The sequence below is a fragment of the Gavia stellata genome, chromosome 2 (assembly GCF_030936135.1).
Source record: "Gavia stellata isolate bGavSte3 chromosome 2, bGavSte3.hap2, whole genome shotgun sequence".
NCBI lineage: Eukaryota > Metazoa > Chordata > Aves > Gaviiformes > Gaviidae > Gavia > Gavia stellata.
In genome coordinates, this window is record NC_082595.1 from 14,756,930 (window position 1) to 14,782,692 (window position 25,763).

The 25,763-nt window shown below is 42.2% G+C and overlaps 1 protein-coding gene across 1 annotated transcript in view; it reads left to right on the top strand.

Annotated features, from left to right (window-relative positions):
- Nucleotides 1–1,034, top strand: part of CAMKMT (calmodulin-lysine N-methyltransferase) — a 224,799-nt gene extending 223,765 nt beyond the window's left edge. The window contains exon 11 of the mRNA XM_059835533.1: nt 507–1,034. Coding sequence (XP_059691516.1) covers nt 507–584 — 78 coding nt within the window. The 3' untranslated portion in view covers nt 585–1,034. The remainder of the gene's footprint in view (nt 1–506) is intronic.
- The last annotated feature ends 24,729 nt before the right edge of the window (nt 1,035–25,763 follow it).

Here is a 25,763-nt window from a genome sequence, read left to right on the forward strand (position 1 = left end):
ATAAGCCCATCAAGAACTGCATTACAGCCTTGGAAGTGGCTTGCAATTATGTAAACCTTCAGGTAAGATTATGGTATTTCAGAGGTCTGAAACAGTTGTTGATCTTAAATACCAAATATACAGCAATAGTTAGGCTGATTAGGGATAAAATTCTAGCCTTTGTTCTGAAGTTCCTTGCTCAGTGGATTTAATTCAGGCATTAAATCTCACTTGAATATAATTTATTTAATACAGCAATTTGGGACCTCACTTTTTTTTATAAGTAATGTTCAACTATTTATTGCTTGAATTAGTTTGTCTACAAACTCTGACCAACTCCTGATAATATTTGACATACTGTTCCATAGCTGTGATAGTATTTGACCTTAAGATTTCTTTTTGTAGTTATTAAGTGTTTAATCTTTAGTAGTATCGTTCACGCTAAGGAATATACTTAAGCAAGAACTGTCAGTATTTTTAAAATGCTTTCATGCAGTTTGCTCACTTTATCCATTTTTTATTTGCAGTTGAAAAATGAAGAAAAAGATACATATGAGGAAAACCTCCATTACCCTTTTCTTCTCATTTTAACCAAACACAGATAGAAGATGACACTTTTTTTTTTTTGTTTTAAGGTGGACTGCTGAAAATTAATCCATGTATGTGGATGGTCAAGGAGTGGGGAGGGTTCAGTTCCCCCCCTTTTGTTCCTGAGTCATCATTAGAGAAATATTTCTAATCTAAATGCTGAGGAAAATATCGTGGCTTGTTTCACAGTGTGTAAACATTGAGACATCTTTTTTTTTTAATCATTTTAGAACTTACTTTTCCAATTATATTCCAGCCTAAAACTGATCAGACTTCACATGTATGCATTAACAACGGTGTAAAGCTGGCTTCCTTCTCTTTTGTGCCTTTAAACTTGCATGTACTTTGTTAACCTCTTTAAATGTTATTTTTGGGATGTATTTGAAAATATGTGAATAATACACTTTGTGGGCTTATATAACTGGTTATAAAGTAGTAAATGCATTCACATTTAATTAGTAAGGAAATAGTTGTCTTAAGATCTTTTGAAAGTGCACCTATTGAATGCTCAGATTTTTCTGCCTTTTTTTTTTTTAAATTCCACTGTTGATTTTTCTATCCATGATTGAAATGTCCTCATTTGCTTCAGTGTTGAAGGGTTTTTTTCTGTATGCTTATATATGTTTTTTTCCAGCAGGACTTTTCCTCCTGTACATGTAGAAGAAATTATGCATCAGACAAAAGCCTCATAAACTGACCATTTGTCCTTTGGACACAATAGCCTGCCCAGCCCCTCTGCTCCTCCTCTCCAATTATGTGTGATTAGTCTCAGTGTGTTGTGTCAAGAAGGGGGAGTGTGCTGAGTGCTTATTATCTGTTTAGGTACAAGAAGAGCACATTTAGGTTCTGACTATGAATGGAAAGTGAGCCTTTATCAGGACTAAAATCTAAATGCTACTATCCTAGAAATCGCTTTTAAAAAAATACATCCTTTTCTGATAAATTCCGAGAAACACTATAACAACTAAAGGATTTTGTAGTGTGATCAAACTATCTCCCTCGAATTAGTTTATGTTGTGATACGTTGTGGCCCAAGTATTTGATAAACGTTTAATGTGACTTTTCTTGCACTGGGAAAGACAAAAATCCTACAAAGAAACAGGAGCAATTTCTTGTTTTCTTAACAGTTCAATAGTCCATTTTAATGACTTCTTAAAAAAACAACCTGGATCATTAAGGAATCCCATACAGTCTCTTAAACCACAACACTTTAAAAATTAAGAAAAAAGAGAGAGAGGCAGAGACCATGACTGAGAGAGGGAGGTACTAGATGCAAGGAAGTGTAGAGGATCATGCTGAAAGACATTAATTAAAGGAACTGCAGTTCGGCAATAAGCGTTCTTCCATATTTAACAAATTGGGCAGCATGTAAACCACAAGCTCATGAAAGTCCCTTTCTCTTCGCTCTTCTTCTCAAACAAATTTCTTCACTACCGGTTTGCATGTCCTTGTATTCAATACTTTTTATGCTCCATTAGAGCACCTAGATGGATCTCAGAAGGCATAGGTCAAGTCGCAGTTAGATCATACATTTCTTTCTCACAAAAACTTGAATTGCAATGCCAAGTGATGGGCTAACATCACAATAACAGCAATTTATTCCTCTTTTGATAAAAAGCAGACTATTCTCAGTGTTAGATAAAGACCAGGGGCAATGCAAACCAACCATTTATCATAGAACTGAGTTGTATGTCTCCCCTATAGCTGGTGTGAGTTTCATATTCAAACTCTTGTTGCAAGATACTTATCTAGTAAGAAATCAAAAGCGTTTAGGAGTAATTTAAAATTGCTGTGAAGGTGGTTTTAGTTTAATTAGCTTTGTTTTGTTTGTCCCACACAGCAGTGCCTTTGTTTTCTCTAAAAACATGTACAAGGAAATCTTTATAATCAACAAAGGAGTGTGAAAAATAGTGAAATAGTAAAATTTGTGAACCTTTTATTTTTGAGAGGGCTTGAATGTCTGCTGCACAATAATCTAATAAAGGCTGTTAGTTGCCAAAAATAGAACCAGTGTCACTGAAAATTGTGGTTTTAGCTCTAAGAAGAAAACAGTTTCACTCAAATTAGTAGCTGATAATTGCTTTTTATTTCTTTAGTGTCTGTCGTTTGAGTTGAAGGCTTTGCACAGGTGCTGCCATCCCTAAAGTGTGTAATTGATGGCTTATTTACCAAAGATGCATTTAGGCTTCATCCTGCAAACTTACATTGGAGCTCCACAGGCAGTGAAGTTACTCATCCACATAAGTCTTGCAGGTTTGGTCCGTGTAGATATTTTTACAGGTATATAAGCAAGCTCTTTTCGTGAGTTTTTGTTTTAAAATGGTATTGAAAAGTCACAGATGTAGGATTTACTGTATATGAGGCACTAAAAGTGTTCTTTTTTTAGAGACATCTCTCAGAGTCCCTCATGTTAGTAGGGACCTGACGAATTGTTTCTGAGCTCTTAAATTTTAATAAAAATACAGTGTTTATTAATACATTGAATATCTTTGCTAAGAAAAAGTTAGGCAGTTTATCAAATCATGCTTATAAAATGTATCAGAGCCTTTCATGTGATGTGCTTTAACTAGTCTCTGACACTTGGTATATTTTTAATGATCTAGTTTACTGTGTTCTGTAACAGAATATTGAGCTTAATTACTTTGTGTTTGCAAAGCACTTTGAAGATAAATGACACCGTGCAAGAGCTATGCTGTCTTCACTGAGAATGGAAACATTAGGCTGATGCAAGTTTTTCTTCACGTATGTTGGTAGTTTTTAGAGCCACGTTGTGTCTTCCTCCTTTCTCAGAGAAAAATGGCAAAGAGAAATTATCTTCTTGTGGACATCCATTCCCCTGGCCACAGCCCTAATGCAGCTGCTGCCACTGGCAGTGAGTTGTGATCTTCAGAATATAAAAGACCAAGAAAAAAATACTCCATTTCCTGCTGTGAGCTCTGGCAAAGGCTTTCTTAAAAATTACAAATTAGTCCTATCTGATAGCATTTTGGAACAATGGGACAAATCTTTCCATTTGGGAAATAAGTTTCATTTGAAATGAAAAATGTCCTAAGAATGTGAGATGAGGCAGGAGAACTTGCTACCCCAGGTACCAGCCCAGCTGCAAAATCCTTATTAGACAAGTCATTCACATTTTGCCTGTGGCTTAATAGCTACATGTTTGCATGAGGAGGGAATCAGGATTAAAATTGTTTCCCCCATGAAAAGCATCCTTACATCTTGAGCCTGGCTGCATATGGTTTATCAAGTGTTATATCTCCATTACAACTCTCCTTCACTGTTCCCTGAACAAAAGAGGATGCAGTGGGTGGAGCTTTTGATCCACCTCTTGATATGGCAGGTGGCCCAGCTGATATGGCAGGGGGAAGAGGGAGAAGGCAGCAATACATTGCAGGTCAAACAGAACAGCGTTTTATTACCGTCTTTCACCCGCTCTTCCTAATGCAAGAGGGGAAGTAACCAGGTCCCTGTCTTTTCACAAGGCAAATTATAAATGCATAGTTTAGCCTGGATTTCTTTATGCGTGGTTTTCTTCTTTAAATAGGGAATGAACAGTGATGTCAAACTGTGAATTCCCTTAACTCTTGTGAAATGTTTTGAGACGCTGGTGGAAGGTGCTAGGATGGTGTGCGCCAGCGGTTATATCTAAAACGTTTTCTGCGCAGCGTGGTTATCCCATGTTGTTTCCTCAGAAAGAGACAATTTTGTTGCTTTCTATCTTTTTATTCACTTTTTAGATTCTCCTGAGTCTGATTAAGATGGTTTGTCATGCCTGTACTGTCAAAAATCAGTAGCCTAACATTGGTCCGGCATCTTCTGAAAGATGGTTTTAAAAGCTGATTTTCAATGTTATTCTCATCTGCACTGCAACAGCACTTACTTAACCCACCCAAAATGAGGGCACCCCGATGCCAAACCCCATAAAGCTAAAAGAAAGCCAATACGTGACTTGGTGAATTTGCAGCTGAATGTTTAAGTAAAGGGGGGACCCCCCCAAATCATGCCTATTCCCCATACAAGGGGGCCTGAGGCACAGACAGTAGTGCTGTCTCATTTGCCCATAGCCATTTAGAAAGCAGCCAATACACTCTAGAACTGACCCCAGGTTTTGTGAGACTAAGTGCAGCATCTCCTAGGCAAGGTCCATCTCCCTCTCCAACCTGTGGACTCTGTTCAAACAGCTGAATGTAACAAACCTAACTTTCCTTTCCCATTTTTATAGGGTTTAGCCTATTAAGGCTCCTTGCTTAGTCAGCAGCTGGCTTGCTGCCAAAAAGCCCAGCATATTGTTGTGGCTGGCTAAAAGCTGGATATTTTCCATCTCTGTCCAACAGCGGTATTGGATCTTCATTGTCTTCTTGTGTGTAAAGTGTGTGGCAAGTAGAGGGAAGATGCACGGAGCAGTAGTCCAGATGGCATTCCACAGCCTGAGAAGAAACATCTTGACCCTCGAATCTGGGTTAAACTCAACAGATGCCAAGCCCCCAAAAACAAAGAGCTGTCGTGGCTGACGACAGCAAAGGAGCGATAGGCCTTCAGCAGCAGAAAGTGTCTTTTATTTTGGATGCATTTCCCTGCAGATAACCAACATAGTGGCACTTGTAGAAGATTGCTTATTAAAAACAAGCAAAAAAATACTGGTTCTCTGCATTAGGCACCGTCCCCCTTCAGTCGTAAAATGATGCCCCGGGTGATGGGTTATGCTAGCAGAAAAGGATTTGAACATCCAGCCTGTGCTGTGCCCTGCCAGAGCCTGCGTGCTAGAAGACCTGTTATTTTTTCCTGACTCTGGCTTCAATTAATGTACTTTTAAAATGATTAAACATATCATGCTGTGACTTCTAAAATGTCAACAAGCTTCTAAACTTGGGAGACAGGAATGTAATAAAATAGGTAATAGGAGATTCAAGAGTTAATAGAGGCCCTGAAGTGTGAGTGTATACAGTAGCTGTATATTGGAAACTGTGCAAATGAAGATGGCTTAGTATTGCAAACTGAGGAAGAAAATTGTTTTTAATTAGCACCTTCATAAGAACTGCTGATTAATACTGTTTGGTTTGGTGAAAAGCTTTCAGCTGAGTAATTTGTACAGCCATTACAACAGTTTTGTTAGACCAGGACTCCTGTTGTTAAACACAAACAGCAGATGATAATGGTGGAAGATGAGTTTGTCATGTAACAATTTACCTTATTGAAAAAAGCTTTATATAAAACCCAATACAGTAGGTACCAGCAGAAATCACATATTTTAAATCCTTTCAAGATTGCAGTGTGTGATGCTAGTGTGTTTTTTCATGGACTAGAAACAGATTTTATATCATTTATAAAATTATATATACAATTTAAAGGTGTTGTAGCATGGACAGACCACTTTACTGGTAATGCTTTACATCTGGACAGTAAAGTGCTGGTATATTCAAACACTTCCTAAGTATACAAAGTAGGTCTAAAAATTGAAAGGTAATTAAGTAATATTGTTCACATGCAAATGCATGTTTGTGCATTATGCACTGAAATTACGTCTGGTGTTTGTGCAATGTCTAGCATTTATACCTAAGGCTTTACGGAGATTTCTCCCAGGTTAACTACTGTTCACTGCTTTTGCTTACTGTTCTTTTCAATTGACAACAAAAAATTAAAACCCCTTATCCACATCTCGGTAATACAGGAGCATATGTATTTTAGTGGCCCGGATAGGAAATTTAGTGTGGTCTGTAGAAACAGAGGGATTTTATTAAACATGGTAACAATGAAGGAATATCTGCACTAAATTATGACGCTAACCAAGGATGGTAAGATCTGTAAATTATTGGAGTGCTATAATAGAACATGAGAGTTTTCCTTTAGACAGGCCTTCGGGGTAATAACAAGGGTTGAGACTCACGACAGTGCCAAATAAGCTTTAGACAGCATAATAGTCTGCAAAGAAAAGCCACAGAGCACTAATGTAAAAGAAGAGCTGTCCACCACATGCAGTAAAAATCACCAAAGGTCATTTTATGGTAGCAATTGTGACATAAAATTGGTGGTCATGCTACATGTCTAATACTCAGCACAGCTTTATAAATGATGGGCCCCTAGCGATGGCTGTCATTAAGTGCTTTCATCATAATAAACTTTAAACTGTTGGCTTTATGAATCGCCAGCCAGCTTCAGCTGTTCGTTGGATGGAGCTTGCAGTGCCTTAAGTGTGACAAGGCCTATTAGGAACTGCAACCATGTTTCAAGCGTACTTGGCTTTCCCACTCCTGGGGTGATTGCTGCCTATTAAATGGCATCTGGGAAGATTTTCCTCCAGCAATCTCTGATCAAGAGCTTTTTTGGGCTTTGACCTGCATTTCCTTCAAGACTTTCTCTGAGGAGTTTTATAAGAGCAAAACTCCAGAGGATTTATAGCCACTTCTGATTAATACCTTTTCAGTTTTTCTAGCAACTCTCCCACTGCTACATGGAGAAAAGCTTTCATTGTTCCTAAGGTGCTTATTTGTGACCTTTTCTCTGCTTTCTGATTCCCTCTAACATGTTCTCAGTGAAATCCTTGGTGTGCAACCAAGACAGTTGCTGAAGTTGCTGCAGCTTTGTGTGGAGTGGCTTTGATAGTTAAAAAAGAAAATGAATTTAGAAGGAACTCCTCCCATTTCTATTTCAACGCTGGTCTCGCAACTCACAGGTAACAATTAAATGCCAACGGTACCGATTCACTGTCCTAAATAGTGTACATGCTCTCTAAGGTCGAGAAACTGCTAATTCCTTAGGACTCCAGCCAAGGGGAATGCAGATACATAATTATAACATAAATTTTTTCCTCGAACCATGCCTCTCAAATCCCTGCATGAAGAAGCAGCCTCTGCTGCCCATTTGCAGGCAGGGAAGCAAGCGCCGGCGTTGCAGGGCCACATTCTTCCTTCCAGCAGCTTCCTCTCTTTGCAAGGAAATTGCCCCAGTCCCGAGTTCATTTGCGGTCCCTCACTGTGTCGAGGTGGCATAGGCAGACGAGCAAAGCCTGGAGCATTTACGGCTTTAAAAAGGTCGTGCCAGCACCCAGAAACGCCCAGCCGTCTCACTGGTGCAGCGGGTCTCGATGGGAGACCCCTGGGCGCGCGGGCTGCCGGGCGCTGAACCTGCTCTCGGCTTGGCGCAGGCTCAGCGCGCAGCCCCCAAGGTGGCACATTCCTGGAGCGCGCCAGGGATAACTATACTGCTGAAATATAAAGTTGCATATCAAGATTTCATGAACTAGATTATATTTTCATCACCCTTATGCATATGAAGACTTTTAATTTCTGTAAATCTTACAGTGAGTTAGAATTAAATTGTGTTAGTGTGAATAATAAATGTTTAGGGATCACTCATCTAAGAACTTGCAGTATTTAATTTACAAGGACTATACATTTTTCAAATCTCTTAACAAGGAACTTTAAGCACTTCTTGAGGTTTTAGAAAAAAAAGATCTGGAAAGCAAAAATGCTCTTTTTTTCCCAGGATCCTGAATGAGTGACTCAGGAGGTATTGTAATTGCAAAAGCTTTCTGTGTGTAAGAACCTGGCTAATACTCTTATTAGCATCTTTTTTAATCCAGGTAACATAATAGTCAAAGTGTCAGATGAATGTCTCAGAGGTGGACCATTAAAAAATAAATTGCAAAACCTTTAAGAGATTAGCATTTGAATCCGGCCAGAAGCTCCTTGAGTTTCTTGGGTGTGGATCAGAGTCCTTAAAGCATAAGTTGCTATCACAAACCACATTAGCCTTGAAGTTACTCCGAATGAGAAGACAGTAGCCACAGTTACTAGCCTTAGCTCTAGACTTGTTTCCTCTGGGAAGCAAATATACAAAACAAGATTTTCACTGTTAAAAGAGTTTTCATTTTCTGAAAACTTTCATTTCTGAAGAAGTTTGAAAAGCAAACAATGAATAAAGTACATCATTAAAACAATATTTTCAGGGTAAGTATTTATATTTTAATTCATAGTAATGATAGTTAGCCCTTAAACAGGATAGTACTTTGCATGTTCAACATTACTTAAATAGCACCATGGGCTGATACAACAGGAAATGGTTTTCCTCTTCCCATGTTGGGAAACTGAGGCAAAGAAGTGAAGTAACACACATAAAAAGACTCCACGGCAGGCAGAATTGCACTTATAATGCATGTCTCACTCAAAAACAGTTCTTATACAGCAGACCTTCATCCATTCGTCAGACTTTATTTTTATGCTAGATGTTGGTATACCCCAGGAACTGCATTTTTTTACATCATCAGGTAATGATGTAAAATTCCCTGAAGGGGTTAACCATTCTTTCTGATGGATGGTATCAGTACTGAAATACAGACAGGGACCTGCGATGTACAAGAAGTATTTTGTCATCTCCCTTCCTCTAATGCATTTTAGCAACAAGCTGTTCATTTTCAAGGGATGGGTAAGAGCACTGAGAAAAATATGTAGAACTTTGTCATATTTCTACAGCAGAAAAAGGCTGTTTGTTTGTTTGGAGGGAGCACTAATGATTGTTCCTACAACTTCATACTGTTCTACTTTTTCTACTGCTATGCTGCTTTTCAGGGGTTGGGGGGGCGCTTAGCAGCGGTGGCTGTAGATTAACTCTTTGCTATCTCGTCAGAAACCTAGAAAAATGGTTTTGGCCATTTTTTGAGACAGATACTTCCACAAATCTGCGGGCAGTTACTTTGTTACCAGAAGCTTTAGGGATGAGGACCACACTTAAATCATATTGCAGCGTTAATTTCCAAAGGTCCATGTGAATCACAGCAAAGGCATTAATACTGTGTAAGCATATTCAATAATTGATGCAAACAGTTAAAACGATGACACAACAGGAAGCAAAGTGGTGATTTAACCTTCTGTTCCCAGTACAGGGAACACCGGCAGCTCAGCAGATTACTACGGAAAGGGCAGGTGTTTTTGTCACGACACTACAACAGCTTGTGCCAGGTTAGGTGCAGCTGTGCTTTTCCGTGCCCACTCTGCAGGCAAGGTACTGCCAGATAGCTGCATGGGAAACAAAAATGAATCATGTCACAGGCACCAACACTCTGGGCATCTGCCAGCTTATGTAGTGAGGTAGAAATATTAGCAAACACGTGGTCAAAGAATCCATTATGGAATTAAAGGGCATAGGAGAGCACAGAAACAACGAGCCATATTTTACAGTGGTTTATACACTGCGGAGAAAAGAAATGGGAGGGAAGAGACGGAATTCTTCTCATCCGAGGGGGAGATACTCACCATGACAAAAGTCGTTTGGGAAGGTGTTCAGCTCAGTTAAAAGGCAGCCCTTTTGAAGCACTTTCAGAGTTATTTTCAGCTGTGAGCAAAGCGGAGGAATATTGCCACCATGTAGAAACTGCTACCAAACAATGATTGGTGAAAAGGATGCCTACTGCTGAACCCCAGCCCTTTTCAGATCACTTTCAGCCTGCTCTTTCCTTTGTTGTAAGGCCCCATTACAGCAAGAATGACTGCAAAGCACGGGCAGCATCCCATCCTGCTCCTCCACACCAGGGCAGCGAGGGTTGGAGGCTTGCCTCTGAGGCCCAAGGAGCTGAGTACTGGCTGCTTAACAGCACTGGGAGGGCACGTCCTGTCTTGGGGCATGGCATTCAGACGGCCCTATTTGTGCCCAAAAAATTAGTAGTGAGAACAACACAGTTCCAGTCAGGTTCATCAGAGAAGAGGGATGGTGCATAATCCTAGCAGCTGTGAAGATCGGTGAGACAGCACGCCGGCTGTCAGATAGGCAGAAGGTAGACCGTGCAGAGGAGTGAGACTGGTGTGGCAAGGAGCGCAGGTAAGACTGAATGGCTTAAAAACTTCTTCAGAGTGAACATAATCTGTACAATTTTGAAAATTTTCTGTGCCCAATAATCACAGGCACAAGAACCTGCAGACTGCAGAACAGCGTACGCTGGGGAGCCCCTACTTGTACTGCAGTGCATCCATGGGACCGTGCGTGTGTGTGCGCTCACCAGGAAAGGTAAAAACTGAAGGAGCAGCAGGGCACACTGAGTGCTGGGAAGTCTCAGCCTTTCAGCATGTTTGCTTGCCTGGACTTAAGAGCACAGTGTAAAGGCAGGGTATGATTGTACCTGACGTATGGTTTTGCCTTCAGAGAAATCTACCTCATGCTAATGAGGTGATTAGGAATGTGTTTTCCCTAAGTAACCACTCTTGCCAGCAGGCAGGGGGCATTTTGTGGCCATACAGCCATGCTCTTATTGCTGCTGGATGGGATTCCCCTGTCCCAGAGCCACCATTCATTTTACCTGGTATTCCGACCCACAGCACTTCCCACCTGCGCCAAACAGGGTCAAGCCAAAATGAACGCTTGCATGAACAGTTCAGATCATTGTACAAACAGGTATTGGAGTTGCAGAAGCACTGCACATTTTCCTACTGCTATTTAGAGGCTGATGTGTGTAGCCTTAACAATAATTTGTTTATTCATCCATTCATTCCAGTAGCTTTGTTCCTGCTGACTTCTATCTAAAAAGCTATGTAATGCACATTTTATGAGCTATAGGACAGTTATGGCTTAAAATGAATCCATAGGTACCAGAACTGGGGAAAAAAAGGATTTTAAAAAAACCTCATACACATAAAAGCTCCACATCTAAATTGTTGTTAATATTCCCCTTTGCTGATTTCTTACCTTTTCATAGCATAGAAAGAAGAATAAAATTAATACTTAATGGCGGATCTCAGCATATTTTCAGTGTAGGGAACATGGAAAGAAATCAGAATATTCAGAAATCTGTAGGCTGGAGGACAGCTTTTCCCAAAGTGTTGAAAAAGCTCTTTCAAATGAGGAAAGAAATTTCACTGTAAACATTTTAAAAATATTGATGTAGCAATGTGGTGCTCTGCAATGCATCTTCTATGCTTGAAGCAGAGTCATTGGTATATTCCCAGATTTCTTTTAAAAGCTGACTTCCAAAGGCAGATAGTCCTGCAGTAATAGTTCAAAACACTTGTGCTTCCATGAGGGATGTCTGTAGTACTTCAAGCCACAAGCTGGCCGCAAGCTCAGGCGCAACGTGGTTGCATCTATGTTGACCTCAGCATGCTAAGCCAAGGAGTACGCTCTAGCTATTCGTGCTTCTTGCCCTGGCTCTGTCCATCTGTATTATGGCCAGTAAAAGTCCTGTGGTTTGGCTACAAATGTCCAGTCTTGGCCTATATGAGTTTTCTTTTGCAGGGAGGAGTAGCCTAAGTGTAGGCTGCTTATAAATCCAAATCTTCCAGTGGGTAGCTTCAGGACCTGATGAGCAGGTTGTGTTGCTACATGCTACATGTGTTGCTACATGGGACATGTGGAAGGCAATAAACCCGTTCTTCCATGCCACAGACCTGTGCTAAGCAGTACCATCAGGCTGAACCTTCTCTCTTAGCGTTCCCTGAACGCTGCTTCTAGCCTGCATTTGAACATACATCCTCCCAGGGTGGGCTTGAGTTTGTGTGCAATATAGACATAACCAGTCACCTGCAGATTCTCCTGTGCCGGACCTGTCATTTCTCTCTGCTAGTTTAGCTGGGATGTAACTCAGAAACCTCTGCCCAGTGCTGGTGCAGTGGAAGTTAATTACCCTTCCTAAAGGAAAACACAACTGCACAAACCTCCATTTAGCTCTTAAAAGCTGCTCTGATAATTGTTCTAAAACCAACCTGAAAATGTGAACCATTAGAAAGCATTACACCAGAGCCATTCACGCTGCTTATATAGTAAAAGTTTATTTGTACAAGCAATTGCAGTGTCTATCTCATTTAGACCCCATAGGACCTTCCTATATGGCCCTCTGACTCCATGAGAATAGAGGCAATTCTCTCTGGGCAGCTATGTATTACAAAGGAAGCCACCAGCACTGTGAGTAACATTATCTTAACAAAAATATCCCTGCTGTTGCCCATACCTTGACCTACTGTGTAGTTCTTTTTCTGTTAACACAACTCACTTGACATCTTTACCTTTGTATACCATTTTGCTGTGATTCCCTATGACCCTTTTAAAGAACTATAGTGGTGGTAGAGCTTCATTGCAAAGATGAACTGCAAAGCATAGCCAAATTTGGAGGGTCTTTAGAGAAGGACAAGGGTTGTTTGTTACTATTTCATATATAGCCCGCCCTGGAGAAATAACAATAAAAGATGCGTGGCAGTGAAGACAGTGTACACTCTCCGTCCTCTGTAGGATAATGGAAGTGTGGCGTTCCACACAGACCTGTCCTTTCTGAAATTTCACTGGTTAGTTTTATTGTATCAGGGAAAGTAAAACAGCAACAATAAAAATGATGTTTGATGTTTCTATCCTTCTAACATTAAAAAACAGCTGCTTTTCTCTTTTTTTCTGAAGTATCTAGGAAGGTCTGAAGATCCCAAGTCCAGGCCATGGTCTGACATGCATGATATCACTATTCAGTTTTCTAGGGTCTTGTCAGGGCCCAAGAAAGATCAGAGCAGAAAAGTATCAGGTGCTACATTTCCCCTCCTTTTTCTTCCTGGTTATAGTTGTGATAGTTTGGCTTTCAGATGGTCTGATACGCCTCTGTTTCCTAGACCCATGCATTCCTCGAGGACTACATGCTCGTATGCTCTGCATCAACAGGAGGAGACAAAAGAGTGCTTTCTAGGGATGCAGGATGGTGGGGCACAGGCAAGACCAATTTACAGGATGTTGCGCTATAGCTCTACTCAAAGAACAAGAGATGGATTTTTTTCTGAAGTAAAATCAGCAACATACAGAGATTCTCAGATGTTCTCACTTTGCTGCCTCTTCAGTCAATGCTTGTACTCTTCAAGGGTAGTGAGGGAAGTTGCATCTTCTCCTTTCGATAGGATAACAGAAGTGAGGTTATCCACACTTACCTGCCCCTTCTGACTTTTCAGTCAACGAGCAAGCTTTATTCCATCAGATGAAGCATGATTTGTTTTACTCTCCTGCTGGTCACTGGTACTTAGATAGAGAGCTGGATAACTTAAAGACTTTGGAGCACAACAGGGGTTGTGATGCTGCTGGGGAGTATGGAAAACCTGCACACACATGCTGTGGTTTTGTTTCCCAAACCCATCAGGCCTTCACGTGAAAGGTCTTGAGTAACGAGGTGTTTGCTGTCACCAACTACTTCACTTGTCCTTTTACACGAATTCTTGCACAGTACTGAGACAGTACCCACACTCTCCTTGGGACCTGCCATACCTATGGGATTCTCCACCCTAATGAAGAAAGGCCTAGCCTGAAAGAACAGCATGTCTCAGGCTCACTGCAATACCAAATGCGGATGCAGAGCCCTCCTCTGGAAAATACTGCATCAACACTAACCATCCAGTTCTCAGAGGGCCTCCTCAGTTACATGAGTAATTGTATTAATTGGACAGGAAGAAGTTTCTTACATAATTTGCCCCACGTTGTTGAGTCAGTGAGAAGAGCTGAGGAGTTTCTGGCTTGAGGCTTAGTACCTGATCAACGACACAGGTTTGCACAGTGGGCTCTAACACCCTCAGGCCTCTGTGCCATGGCCCCACAGGCACAGGAGTGCCACCAGCTCTCACACCCTGCATTCTGGCCAACCCTTGACAATCCTCTGTCCCATGTCTTGGCTGGTGGGACTGCCCCCGTTTCCTATGGCAGGCTGTTTCAAACAGAAATGATGATGTGAACTGTCAGGTTTCTCAATCATTCTCCTGGATACGCCTGTCCTTAAAGCTGTCTTGCATCTTGTATCAGTTACACCTTCTTCTGCAGCACCAAACACCACGGCGTTGGAGTCACGATCCGTTGGTCACTCCTGGCCACTGCATGGTCTTGCAAGCTGCCCTTCTCATCTAAGTTGTTTGAACTAAGAAAACCTAGTTTGGTCTGCTAGGGGGGAGGGAACCCTCCCTCTCATGGTCCCTGATGGTGATTTACACCAGTGGGTGTGAGGGAAGGATCAGGCCCCTGGTGTTGAACGAGGCTGGCAGTGGCAGCATGCGATGAATATCTTAGGGTCAACGACTACGAGCTATTGGTGCATCCCTGAAGGAGGGGGCTTAGGGTGCAGGGGATATGCTGTGGATCTTAATGGGGGCTTAGGAGTTGAAGACTCTGTCCTGTGCCCCGCAGCAGCGGAAGGCTGTATCACATATATTTTCTCAAATGCATATTCTGTTTATCTGGACTTTGTACTTTGCTGAGAACTGGAGGGATGCAACACTTTCTTTCCTTCCTGTAGGACACAGAGCTGTCCCTCGCCACAGTCCCTACAATATGGCTCCTCGGGCTGCGAAACCCATGACCCAGCCTAGTGCTGTGGTGTGGTGAGGGCTCAGATGTCAGGAGCAGTGTTTAGCCCTCCTGCAGGCAACATTGTCCCCACCCCATCTATCCCTAGCTCAGGCCTTTGTTTGTACCCCATGGGAGGAAAATAATCCCCTGCCTCCGACCACACCTGGATTCAGGCTCCAATTTGGCACCTTGAAAAGTGGGCCAATCCTCTAACACTCTTGCCAGGACTAAAGCCGGGGTGAATGCAGCTAATTCTCACCACTCTAATTAGGTGGTGAGTTAGCAAGGGGAGACCTCACCTGTTAGAAAAATCAGAAAAAGCGAGAGAAAGAGAGAAAAAAAGACGGAAAGAAGGGAGGAAAGAAGGCAGACAGAAAGTGGGAAAGAAAGGAAGAAAAAGAGAAAGAAAGAAATTAATGTACTCTCTGAAAAAGAAAAAAGAAAACACCGAGTACTTGATGACTGTAACCAGGAGGGAGGCCAGGAACAATCCTTTTCCTTGTAGGCGCAGGACAGAAGAGGCTGCCTTATACAGGTCTGAGGTCTGAGCACTGGAAGAGCACCAGGGGCCTGGGGTGCAGCCGCAGAGTGAATGCCTTCCTACATTTTCTGGCTTGCTTTGGCTGTAGGTCTCTGGGGAAGCCTTTACTGGAGAAATCAGACAAAGGTGTTCCTGTTGTTATTCATGGGAATTCATTGGTTCAGAGAAATGCCCTGAAAATATGTTGAAATCCAGATATGCAGTCTCAGACAAACAAAAAAAAAAATCTCCACTAGTGTTCCACCAGCCCTGGCCAAAAATCAACATTTTCCTCAGCGTATTTAATAAATCAGGTGCCTTTCTCCCCATCCCCCCAAAAGAAAAAAAAACATCTGCTCTAGATTACTTGAAATAAAGGGGGCCAAAACCTGTATGTATGGTTTTCTTAGCTTCTCCTACACAGAGAGCCAGGGCCATGGAAACACCAGACTAAGAGGCTTAGAGTAAATCCTGGCAGTCTCAGTGCTAGAAACTCTCCCACTGATAAACAAAGCCTAATAAATAAGTTTGAGAGAAAAACTAAATGAGAGTGCGTCATTGTTGAGCATTTAATTAGGATCCCTCTAAGCATTTGTGCTGCAAAGAACAAGAAAATTAAAGAACATAAAAATATATGTTGGCAAGAGTGAGAACATGCTAAAAGTAAACATTGCTGTTATTATTAGTAGTAAAAATAATATTAATTAGTTGTATTACAGTAGCACCTAGTGGTGCTACTGGATCTCATCCCCAGATGAGATTAGGGTCCCCAAAACATAACGGTCGTAAATAGAAGTTGCACATAAGTGCATTCATGTGTATACATGTATAACATACATATATAGACGTGTGTACATAGCATATAGATAGACACACAATTCAAATTATGAAGAAACCCCAGCAAATGGAAATCAGGCTACAGAATATTTTGTAACTTGACTTCTCTTGTTGGTATTTCTTTATGTCGCTGCAGTGCAGCTGTTTGCAATTGTTACTTACGATACAGAGAATACAGGACTGTAGTTGCAGTGCAGGAGTCAGAGTATATATACGTTCTGTGGATTCATATATGTGTACATATATATGTATATATATCTGTGTCTATACACATACACACGCATGCACACTCACACACATATGAAGACATTTTTTTCCTAACTTGGATCAGGACAACACAGAAAGCTTGGCTGAAGGCAGAATAAATACTATCCCAAAGGCTCCATTTACTCACAAAGCACCATTTCTTCACTGCAAGTGAAACAGCCGCTGTCCTTTCTGTGCATGCACAGATGCATTTTGGAGAGTGGTGTCTCCCCACCTTGCACTGTAAAATCCTCTCTTAAGAAAGTCATAGTTGAATACTGCCCTCAGCTAAGTCAATACAGCTTTGTCTCAAAGGGTAGAGAACTGCAAGTTTCAGTTGCTGCAGTTGCTGCTGCCTTCTACTAAACCAATCCAAATAAATTTTAAAAAATCCACCTTTCCTTTTCCGATGTGAATTTGCATGCCATAACAAGGAGCGGGTATAAGGACCCAGATGACACACAGCTAACTGTAACTCCAGATTCATTAACACATGGGAAATAATATAATTGTTAATGTCTTAGTGCCTGGGTTTCCTAAGAAAATGAGCCCTTGCAGATTATCCAGGTTCCTGTTTCAAACAGAATGCTGCTGAGGTTTTTTTAGAAAAAAAACTTGGTTTACTCTAAAATAGCAACAGCAGAGGCATTGCAGTCTTGAGATTTCCAATGCAGAAATTGCACGGCAGGTCGAGGCGTCAATTTAATGTTCAGAGACATGCTTCGTTTGAATGATAATTTCATTAGATTAGTTTGTAAACTTTTAATGCAGGTTGTATTATATGTCTAAGAAGAAACAATTTGTGTGACAGACTATCCTTCATAATCCCCCTCTTCAGCCTTCTGCTAACAAAAGACCCTTAATACTGAAGATGTTTTGTGGGAGGAGAAACATTTTCCAAACAAGTAGTTTCTCTATTCCAGCCCAGGTAACAAAGAGGTCTTAGGAATTTCTGTGGGCCTTGTCAGGACTGGCCCATTGGTCTTAAAGCCACCTGCTGCTTAAGCCATTGGTCAATAGATTAACTGCTGCTATTACTAAGTGTTTAGAAAAGTAAGTTATGTGGCAGAGCAAACAAAATCAACCTCCTTAACACATGTTAATTCAAAATTTAATAAATCTGCACTGAGAACAGTAAAGCAATCAAGGGGGGTGGGGTGCGCAGGAAAGCTCTTCGTATGCACCAGTCCTCCGAGCAAAGTATCACATGGCAGATAAAAAGTCTTTATGCCATCTTAAACAAAAGGATAATGCTCTATTTGCTTTGCAAAACTCCCTTGACACTTCCCTCCACCCCTCTGCCTTCCTCCTTTTCTTCTGGTTTTTGGATGCTGTTCTGCGCTGCAGGTTTGGGGCAATTTCCAAACCTCAGTCACAGAAGATAAGTTTACAATAAACACCAATAGTGGAGTAAATTCCCGGTGAAAAGGTGGGAAGCATTCAAATATGGGCAAAAGCTGTGACACTCTGCAGCCCCGTTCGTCGTTCTTATGCTGTAATAAAACACATGTTTTTACAGAGCACATCCCCCAAAAAAGAGAAAGCCATGCATCTGCCTTCACACTCAGTTGAGGACTTTGCATTGCCATGGAGGGCCAGGAGGATTTCGGCAGGGGAGCCGAGGAGTTTCAGGAGGCCGATGCAGGTACTCAGCCTTGTGCGGCTGGCTTGGGCGAAGGCCAGAAAGGTGCTACCAATTCTTCTTAAGCCATTTAAACCTCTTTCGCCTACTGCCCTATGCTATGTCATAAGATAAAAGAAAGACTTGGGAGAAAGATTTTGCATTCACATGGAAAAATGGGAATCGAGAGATAGCAGGTGTTGAAGCAGGTTGGCTTAGGAGTTCTTGCTTTTCTGTCACAAGCTTCAAGCACTTGCTATTTCTCATACTGCAGATTTAAGTAACTGGTGAAATATAGTTCTCATTATCATTTTGGAAAAATCCACAAAAGCTGTTGGAATAAATTTCCATTTCTGCGATGTCTTTTCTTAATGGACGTTCTTTTACAGTCATATGTTTCACTAATAAGCAATTTATTTCACATGTAACTCAGCTGTGACTTAAAGCTGAAGATCAGGATTATGGTTGCCCTTTCTTGGTTTATAATCTCCGGATGGATGCTCCCTCTGAGTCTGTGTTGTGTGAAAGGATGCTCAGGAGAAGAGAAAGGTCCAGAACAGCAGCAATTCAGATCATGGACAGGTTTGCCCACTGCAGTTTTCCCACTGAGCTTTCAGTGGGGAGGCCGAAGTGGAAGAATGCACCGTAACATGTTCCTGCTCCAGAACATGCACGCTTCTACCCAGCAGGCACTGGTCTTTTCTTCATAAATATGACCGTTAGTTACTATGGGGTTTGGGGTCTGGGTTCTTCCAGAGTTCCCACAAGTCTAATACCAGTTTTGCCAAGTGCATTCAGCTGGTCCTGAATGTACAAGTTGGCAATCAGGTGCAGTACCTCTGTTAGGAAAACAAGGCGTCTTCCAGTCAAGTTTTCAGTGTGGACTCCCCAGGATCTATATGCGGGGTTGTGATTTCCCTGCAGATGTTTAGGTCTGGCTCGGGCAGAGCCTTCCTTAACCAGACACGTGAATAAATGCTACTGTGAGCCTCCATGCTGTTTGAAGGACCAAAGGCTCCCCCTTCACAAGGCTGCAAATCTCCTGAGAGGACAATGCAGCAGTAACTCCAAAACGTTTTCCTTGCAGACCTTGTCAAGCTGTTTTTTTCCCTGGTAGGGGAGCATTTAGACCTCTGAACAAGATAAGATAAATGATTTATTGTGGCATGGTAGGTATTGCTAGGCTATCAGCTGCCATCATGGAGCCCAAGCTGATGGCTGTAGCAAGGTATTAGGGGCTATCTTTTAAAAGGACGTTTATCTCAGATTTTTAAAATACATCAAAGCTCCTTGCATGTCTGGGAATATTTGGGGGTGACTAAAATGCTAAGAACATTTCAGCTGGACTGCTATCCTTCCTTTCCTTCCCATGTCTAATCACCCTCCCTTCCAGCAGTCTGGTAAAATTGTGATGGAAGGTTAAAATCAGAGGCCCATGCATAATGTAAGATTGCCTGTGATGCATTCTGAATATCTTTGACTCCAGGACCTATTCTTCTGACAGGACACAGCGTAAAGAAAGCCAGATCCAGCCCTATACTTATGCGCTGCAATGAGCACATACAGCACTTCCGTTCACAGTATCTCTTTCCAAGAAGGTGGGTGAGCATCTGTCTTTGCAGCTGACACCAAAGTTGGTTTTCAGCCAGTCTGCTGGCAAGAGATACTAGTGAGCAGGGTCCCATTTGACAGCCATAAACTCTAGGTAGTTTAATGTAATGCAGTTTAAATTAAAGCACTTGCCTGGTTTGTTGTGCAACATCCCCACATTGCCTCTGCCTGGCAAGGTCAGCTGGATAATATTATAAATGGATACTCCCTGATTCCTTTTCACTTATCTTTAATGTGACGTTGCTTTCTGTATACATATTAATTGTATAAGCCAAGACAAAATGTGGAGTAAAGGAATATACTTTTAGATGTTGCTTTATTTGGAAAGCAGGAGATGCAGTCTCTTCTGGGATTTGAGACTCATGAGCTAAATATTGCTTTACTGCCGTGATACGGTTAAATCACATAATTTCCTTGCTGCCTCATAATGAAGAAACCTAAGCTCAGCTATTTTTTCCCTTTGAGGCTAAGAATTTAAACTCTGTTTGAGAAAAGGCTGATTTTGTATCATTTTCTGTTCTGGGTGTGCTAGGTATTACACAGGGTGCAAAGGCAATACACAGTGTAGCGTGACACTTAAACTGTTATTACACTCATATTGCATTTGGAAAAAAAATCTTCAATCATTCATAGTTAACCTAGGAGAGCATTTTCCCCAATGTGACACTTAAATGTTTTTAAAATAATGGGGCGATTTGTTTCCTTCCCCTTGAATATGAGGCAGCAAGGTTAGAAGGGGAAGCAGAGGGGGCATGAAAAGTGGCTTATATTGTCAAGGTCTCCTTAACTGTTAAGCAGTGGGGGAAAGAATCAGACTGCTTTCCTGGGCGAAAACAGAGAGATACTCTCCACTGATGACTGTCCTTCTAAGCCTTTCCTATCACAGGCTAGCAGTTAAAATAATACTCACCTACTGGGCATCCAGCAGAGTTGATCTACCTTTTCTGCTAGGAGGTTCACGTCCAGTCAAGCCTGATTAATCTGTTGCAAGTCCTGAATGATCCTAAATATAACACATAACAGCTACACCTGTTTATCAAGTCAGTTCATTTCCCTTCCCCTATTCCACACTGAAAAGGAGCATTAATTAAAACAGTAAACAAACGAGCGCCTATTCTAAATCAGAGCTGCAGGCAAAGAAGAGATAACTTAGGCTCTTGAGAAGAGGGATTTTCAGTTAATTTATGGAATCTACTGTCACTCTCAGGGCAAGGGAGCTTACGTAGCTGGGAAATTGAAGCAGACAGGCTTTGTCTAAACACTTCTGTTTCAGAGAATATCTTTTTTTTCTATTTTAATTTTTAATCAAGCTCTTTTTTTTTTTTTAGGAAAGAAATTGCTAGATTTTTCCAGTGTTCTGGTGACTCATACAGCTCCTGTGAGATCCCCAAAAGGTAGAGGAAAGGAGTGAGGAGGAGAGGCAAGGAGCTGAGATTTTAAAAAAAAACAGTGTGAGAAGATGATATGTTCTGCTAGCAAATTATTCCCCGGCAACTAATTGCTGCGTTTCCATCCACTTTGATTATTCATCGTTTTCCCAGCATTTTCGTCTGGGGTCTGTACCCTGTCCCCCCGGACCAGCATTGATGTGAGCGCAGGCTATTGTCCCTTCAGAGACCTGGTGACTGCAGGAAGCCCACCTGAATGAAATAGTTGCAAAATAGTGTCAAAAAGAGAAGCTCGGTTACCCTGCTGACGAGCTGACAGACCAAGGCCCACCTATAAGAGCTGCTTGCTCTGGGCGATACAGAAGTGAGCACATGAGCAAGCTTACAGGACTGTGACAAAGGGTCCAGTCCTGCCTGCAGACATCCCCAGAGACTGCAAGGAGAGCACCGGGGGAAACAGAGAGGCAAAGCCCAGGGGCCCAGCTCCTGGTGTTGGTTTACAGATGCTGTTTGCACCCATCTCCCAGGCTCAGCAGCAGGGTGGGCTGCCGTTCCCAGCCCCAGCTCTGCATGAGGAGTCACACTGGGGAATCACCCAGACATGGGTGCAGCAAGGTCAGGGCCTCCACTTGAATATGGTTTTTGTTTGGCTTTGGTTTCTTAAGGGAGGTACATACATATTCCTTTTTTGATATAGGGGGAGAAACAGCAAATGAGCAGGGAAGTGCCTCAGAGCTGCAGGAGAAATGGGGGCCAGACCCCCCCGAAAGCAAAAAGGCAATGTGCTCTGAATTCCCCCTCACAAGCACATCATCGCTGAGCTAATTGAAACTGGCTCTCCCACATCCCTGGAGAGTGCCCTGACCTCCTACCTACAGGCAGCTGGGGGGAGGGCTGGGAGGCAGAGAAAAACCCTCTCCCTCTCGCCCTCTCTCCCTCTCCCTCTTCATTTTTTAATCAGCAATTCTACCCTGAGAAACCTTCCCTGCTGTAGCTCCTGCTGTACGCTCCCAGGACAAGTTTCAGTTTCAACAAATCACCATTTTCTGTCAAAAAATTTGCGACCTGCTCTTGTTATGAGCTGCTTTTCAATTCCAGCGCATAGCTAAAAAGATTACTGCTCTGCCCAAAATAAAATACTATTGGCAGGGAGACAGTTTAAACTCCTATCAGCCAGGATTTGTCATGATGAAGGCTGCATTTCTCAGGAATCAAACTATCATTTTGCTTTTTACAATACTGTTGGGACTCTCTCCCTGGGCTAATTAATATATTAGATGTTTTATTTTATTTCAGACTGAGATTTGGAATAATTCAGTTTGTGAAATTATGTTGAAATTGTAGTTTTCATAAAATTACAGACAGACCAAAAAAAGTTCTGTAAACCTTTGTCATTTCAGATACAAACGTCTTTTAAAGCCACAGGAATGCCTTGTACATATTTCAAGTCATCCAGCTTTTCCTGGTGGCATATCCAGTAATCATGTTGACAAATTAATGGTAGAGAATTAGTTGTACATTAAAGATTTAAATTATATTATGCGGCACATTGTCATAAAATGATATAAAACAATAGGCAAATAAATGTAAATTAATTCCAGTTACTGACATGTAAGACACAGAGTGACATCTGTACACTTCACGATTTGCGCAGCTGCCATACTTTAAAACGTAAAGCGATGGGGGAAGCGGCATGGTGTGGTGGAGCGGGAAGCAGGGGATGGGGTCAGGCCCAGTGTTTGGGAATTGCGGAGGGCCAGGCAAACCGTACCTCCGCTTCTAAACAAACAAATCTGAGCCCAGCATCACCCCTGTGTGCCCCAGGGGGGGATGCTAGAAAAGTTGCCTTTGTCAAGCGGGATTAATACCTTGTCATGACAATACTTGGGGTTTTGTATTATCCCACCCTGACCAAAAACCTGCGAGTTCCTATCAATACCAAAGTGCAATTGCTTCCTGGGGCACAACCCCTGGATTTTCAAGGGTTCGCACACTACTGTGCCGGCTAATTATACTGATTCCATTTCCTGGTATGAAGGAATGCATTACCTGCAGCAAAGGATGCATAAAATATCGGGCACGGGAGGTGCTAGGAGGAAGCAGAAAGCTGCCATGAATTCAAGCCCCGGCTCTGGGTTTATACCCACAATCCAGACCCATGCTGAGAGCCTAATCACTGGGGCCATTCTTCGGGCTGTTGTCCAATCAGTCCCTGAATAGCAAAACCCCACAATGCGGAGTATGAATTAGAGGAGGGGAATAAACGTGGGTGCAGACTTTTTTTGCAACAATACCTAACCGGGCCTTTCAGCCAGGACAACTCGCGGACAAAAGCGCGGCGGAAATTGAAGTAACTTTTGGAGGCCCTCGGCAGTAAGAGCTAGCTCAACGAGGGTAGCGCTGGCTTCTTTTTGTGTGGACTGGATCAATTATTCACTGGGGGGGTGAGAGGTGGAGGAAAAAAAAAAAGTCTTAAAAATCAGACATTTGTGTCTCGCTGGCCTTGGAAATCACGGCTGTTAGCTGAATAAAACCAAATATTTTTGTATCCTCCTCCTCCGCTTGGCGGATGCTGCGGAGATTTAGGGGGTGGCTGGCGGAGTGCTCGCATTCCTCACCCTTCCCCCCTTGCGTGCCCAAAGAAGAGAAAAGCTTCTTGAGCTATAGAGATGTCAGGTCCATGTTTTAAAATTTAGCTTTGTTTACCCAACAGAATGGAATTCATTACTGCGCAAAAGCGGTCCAATTTTCTGACCTTTTTTATTCAAAATGTTGGAAGTAGCAAAAAGCTCATTTGAAGGTCACAGGTTTATGTATCTATTCTCTTAAGTGTTTTAGAAATTCATATGGAGGACACTAAAGGTGGAATATGTGAAAACATACTGTTCATTGTTTACCCTAACCTTGCCACGATTATTAGATAAATGAGGGAAGCAAAATGGCATTAAAAGCCATTGTTAACAGTGAATATTTTTTTTTCCCCTGAAGACTGTTCATTTTTGCCCCCGATCTGCAAAGGTCATTTTCTAATTCTTTTCACTGAGTAGTTTATATAACTTCTGCATTTCAAGTCTATAAAAAGCTTTTGCAGACTTTTCATACTGTAAGTAGTAATTTGTTTCATTACCGTTTGAATTTTTATATGTAATTCCTACGGACATTTTGATGATATTGTCAGGCTTAAAAGCCAAGAGGCTTTTCAGTTATTTCTTTTTTTTTTTTTTAAGCCCAGATCCATTCTATCTGGATAATTTAAAATTAGTGGAATTAATCAGTCGGCGATTTAAAAGCCAAACTTTGAGGCAAAAGAGACTTGGAGCAAAATTATTTTATTTTTCTACATCCGCAGCTGATTTGAAAGGCCTTTTCAGCCAGTTATCCGAAGCCGATATTTAACTGTTACTTATTCCCCTAATTTCTGTCCTTTGTCAGGGGAACTTTCCTTGCTAGATCTTGTTGCTCCGTTCCGCGCTAATTGCAGCTTACATTATATAAATGGCTTTGTAAAGAAAACTATAACCCCCAGCCTCGAAAGTTGCATGTTTCTATTTGCTCAAACTTGATGCACTTATTTTGAGAGGGTCATTTCGAGGAAAGCTGTGTAGGCACTGAGAATGTCCCGTATAATAAGCTTAAACAGAACCTTTTGTCCGGCCTAGTCTTCTCAGGCCCGAAAATTAGGCCTCCTTTTTCTGGCGGGGGGCTGAAGTGGTTCATTACCGCAGCCTCCTCCGGCAGGCCTTGGCCCAGCCATTCCCAGTACTCGAGCTCTGTAACTTCCTTAGAAAGGACGAAGGAAAACATGGCACACAAAGGTCTTGTTAGCACTTCCTATGTGAAATTAGCAGCTTTCTAAAAGGTACAACTCCAATTACCTCACATTGTGGGGACGCGCACAAACCCAACAATGAGCCCAGTCTTGCAAGTGACATGCTGTCTCTCCGGAGTTACTTCCCTAATTAGGGATGACGAAGCCCCATTCTGGCGAGTGCATCTATTTACAGTGGGCCACAATGCCTTAACTCGAGCATCCTCCTGAAAGGCCAGTGTTAAAAAACACAAGTGCTCTTTTGGCGGAGCCGTCCGTGGGGAAGCGCCGCATTCCTTGCGGCTACACCCTCCCGAAAAGGGTGGCTGCTTTCCCCCGCATTGTTCACACTTCAGGATTCATTTGGGACAATAAAGCTCCTGCCCCGGGAGCGCTGGGAATTACAGTGGACAATGGGCAGGCTTTCTTAACGGGGTCTAATGATGGAAAAAAAGAAAAATATTTATTGCTTTTGACAGTTTCACAAGGGGCAAAAATCCTTGTCATGGCTTTAAGTTTCCACAGCTGTTGGAGGAAGGGTGGTCATATGGACTAAAACAGTTCGGCTCCTTTGTTAAGAGGCTGAGCACAAGGGCCAAGCTGTGAAATTAAAGATTAAGTTCATTAAGGTAAGATAACTGCGCTTGCATCCTTGTTGATACAGGTGTATACAGGCAGGGCCTGGCTCGCCGGACCTATTTGTTTACCTCCTGGCTTCTTGTGAGACAAATCAGCCTGTCAGGGAGAGGTGCTGGAGACGTGTGTTGTTTGCTCAGCCTGGGACAGGGCTGGCGACCCGCAGCCCTTGTGCGCAACAGCCCCATCAGGAGGGGGAGGAGGGCAGGAAATATTTGGGGGCACCACGAAACGTACTTTTGCCCAGAG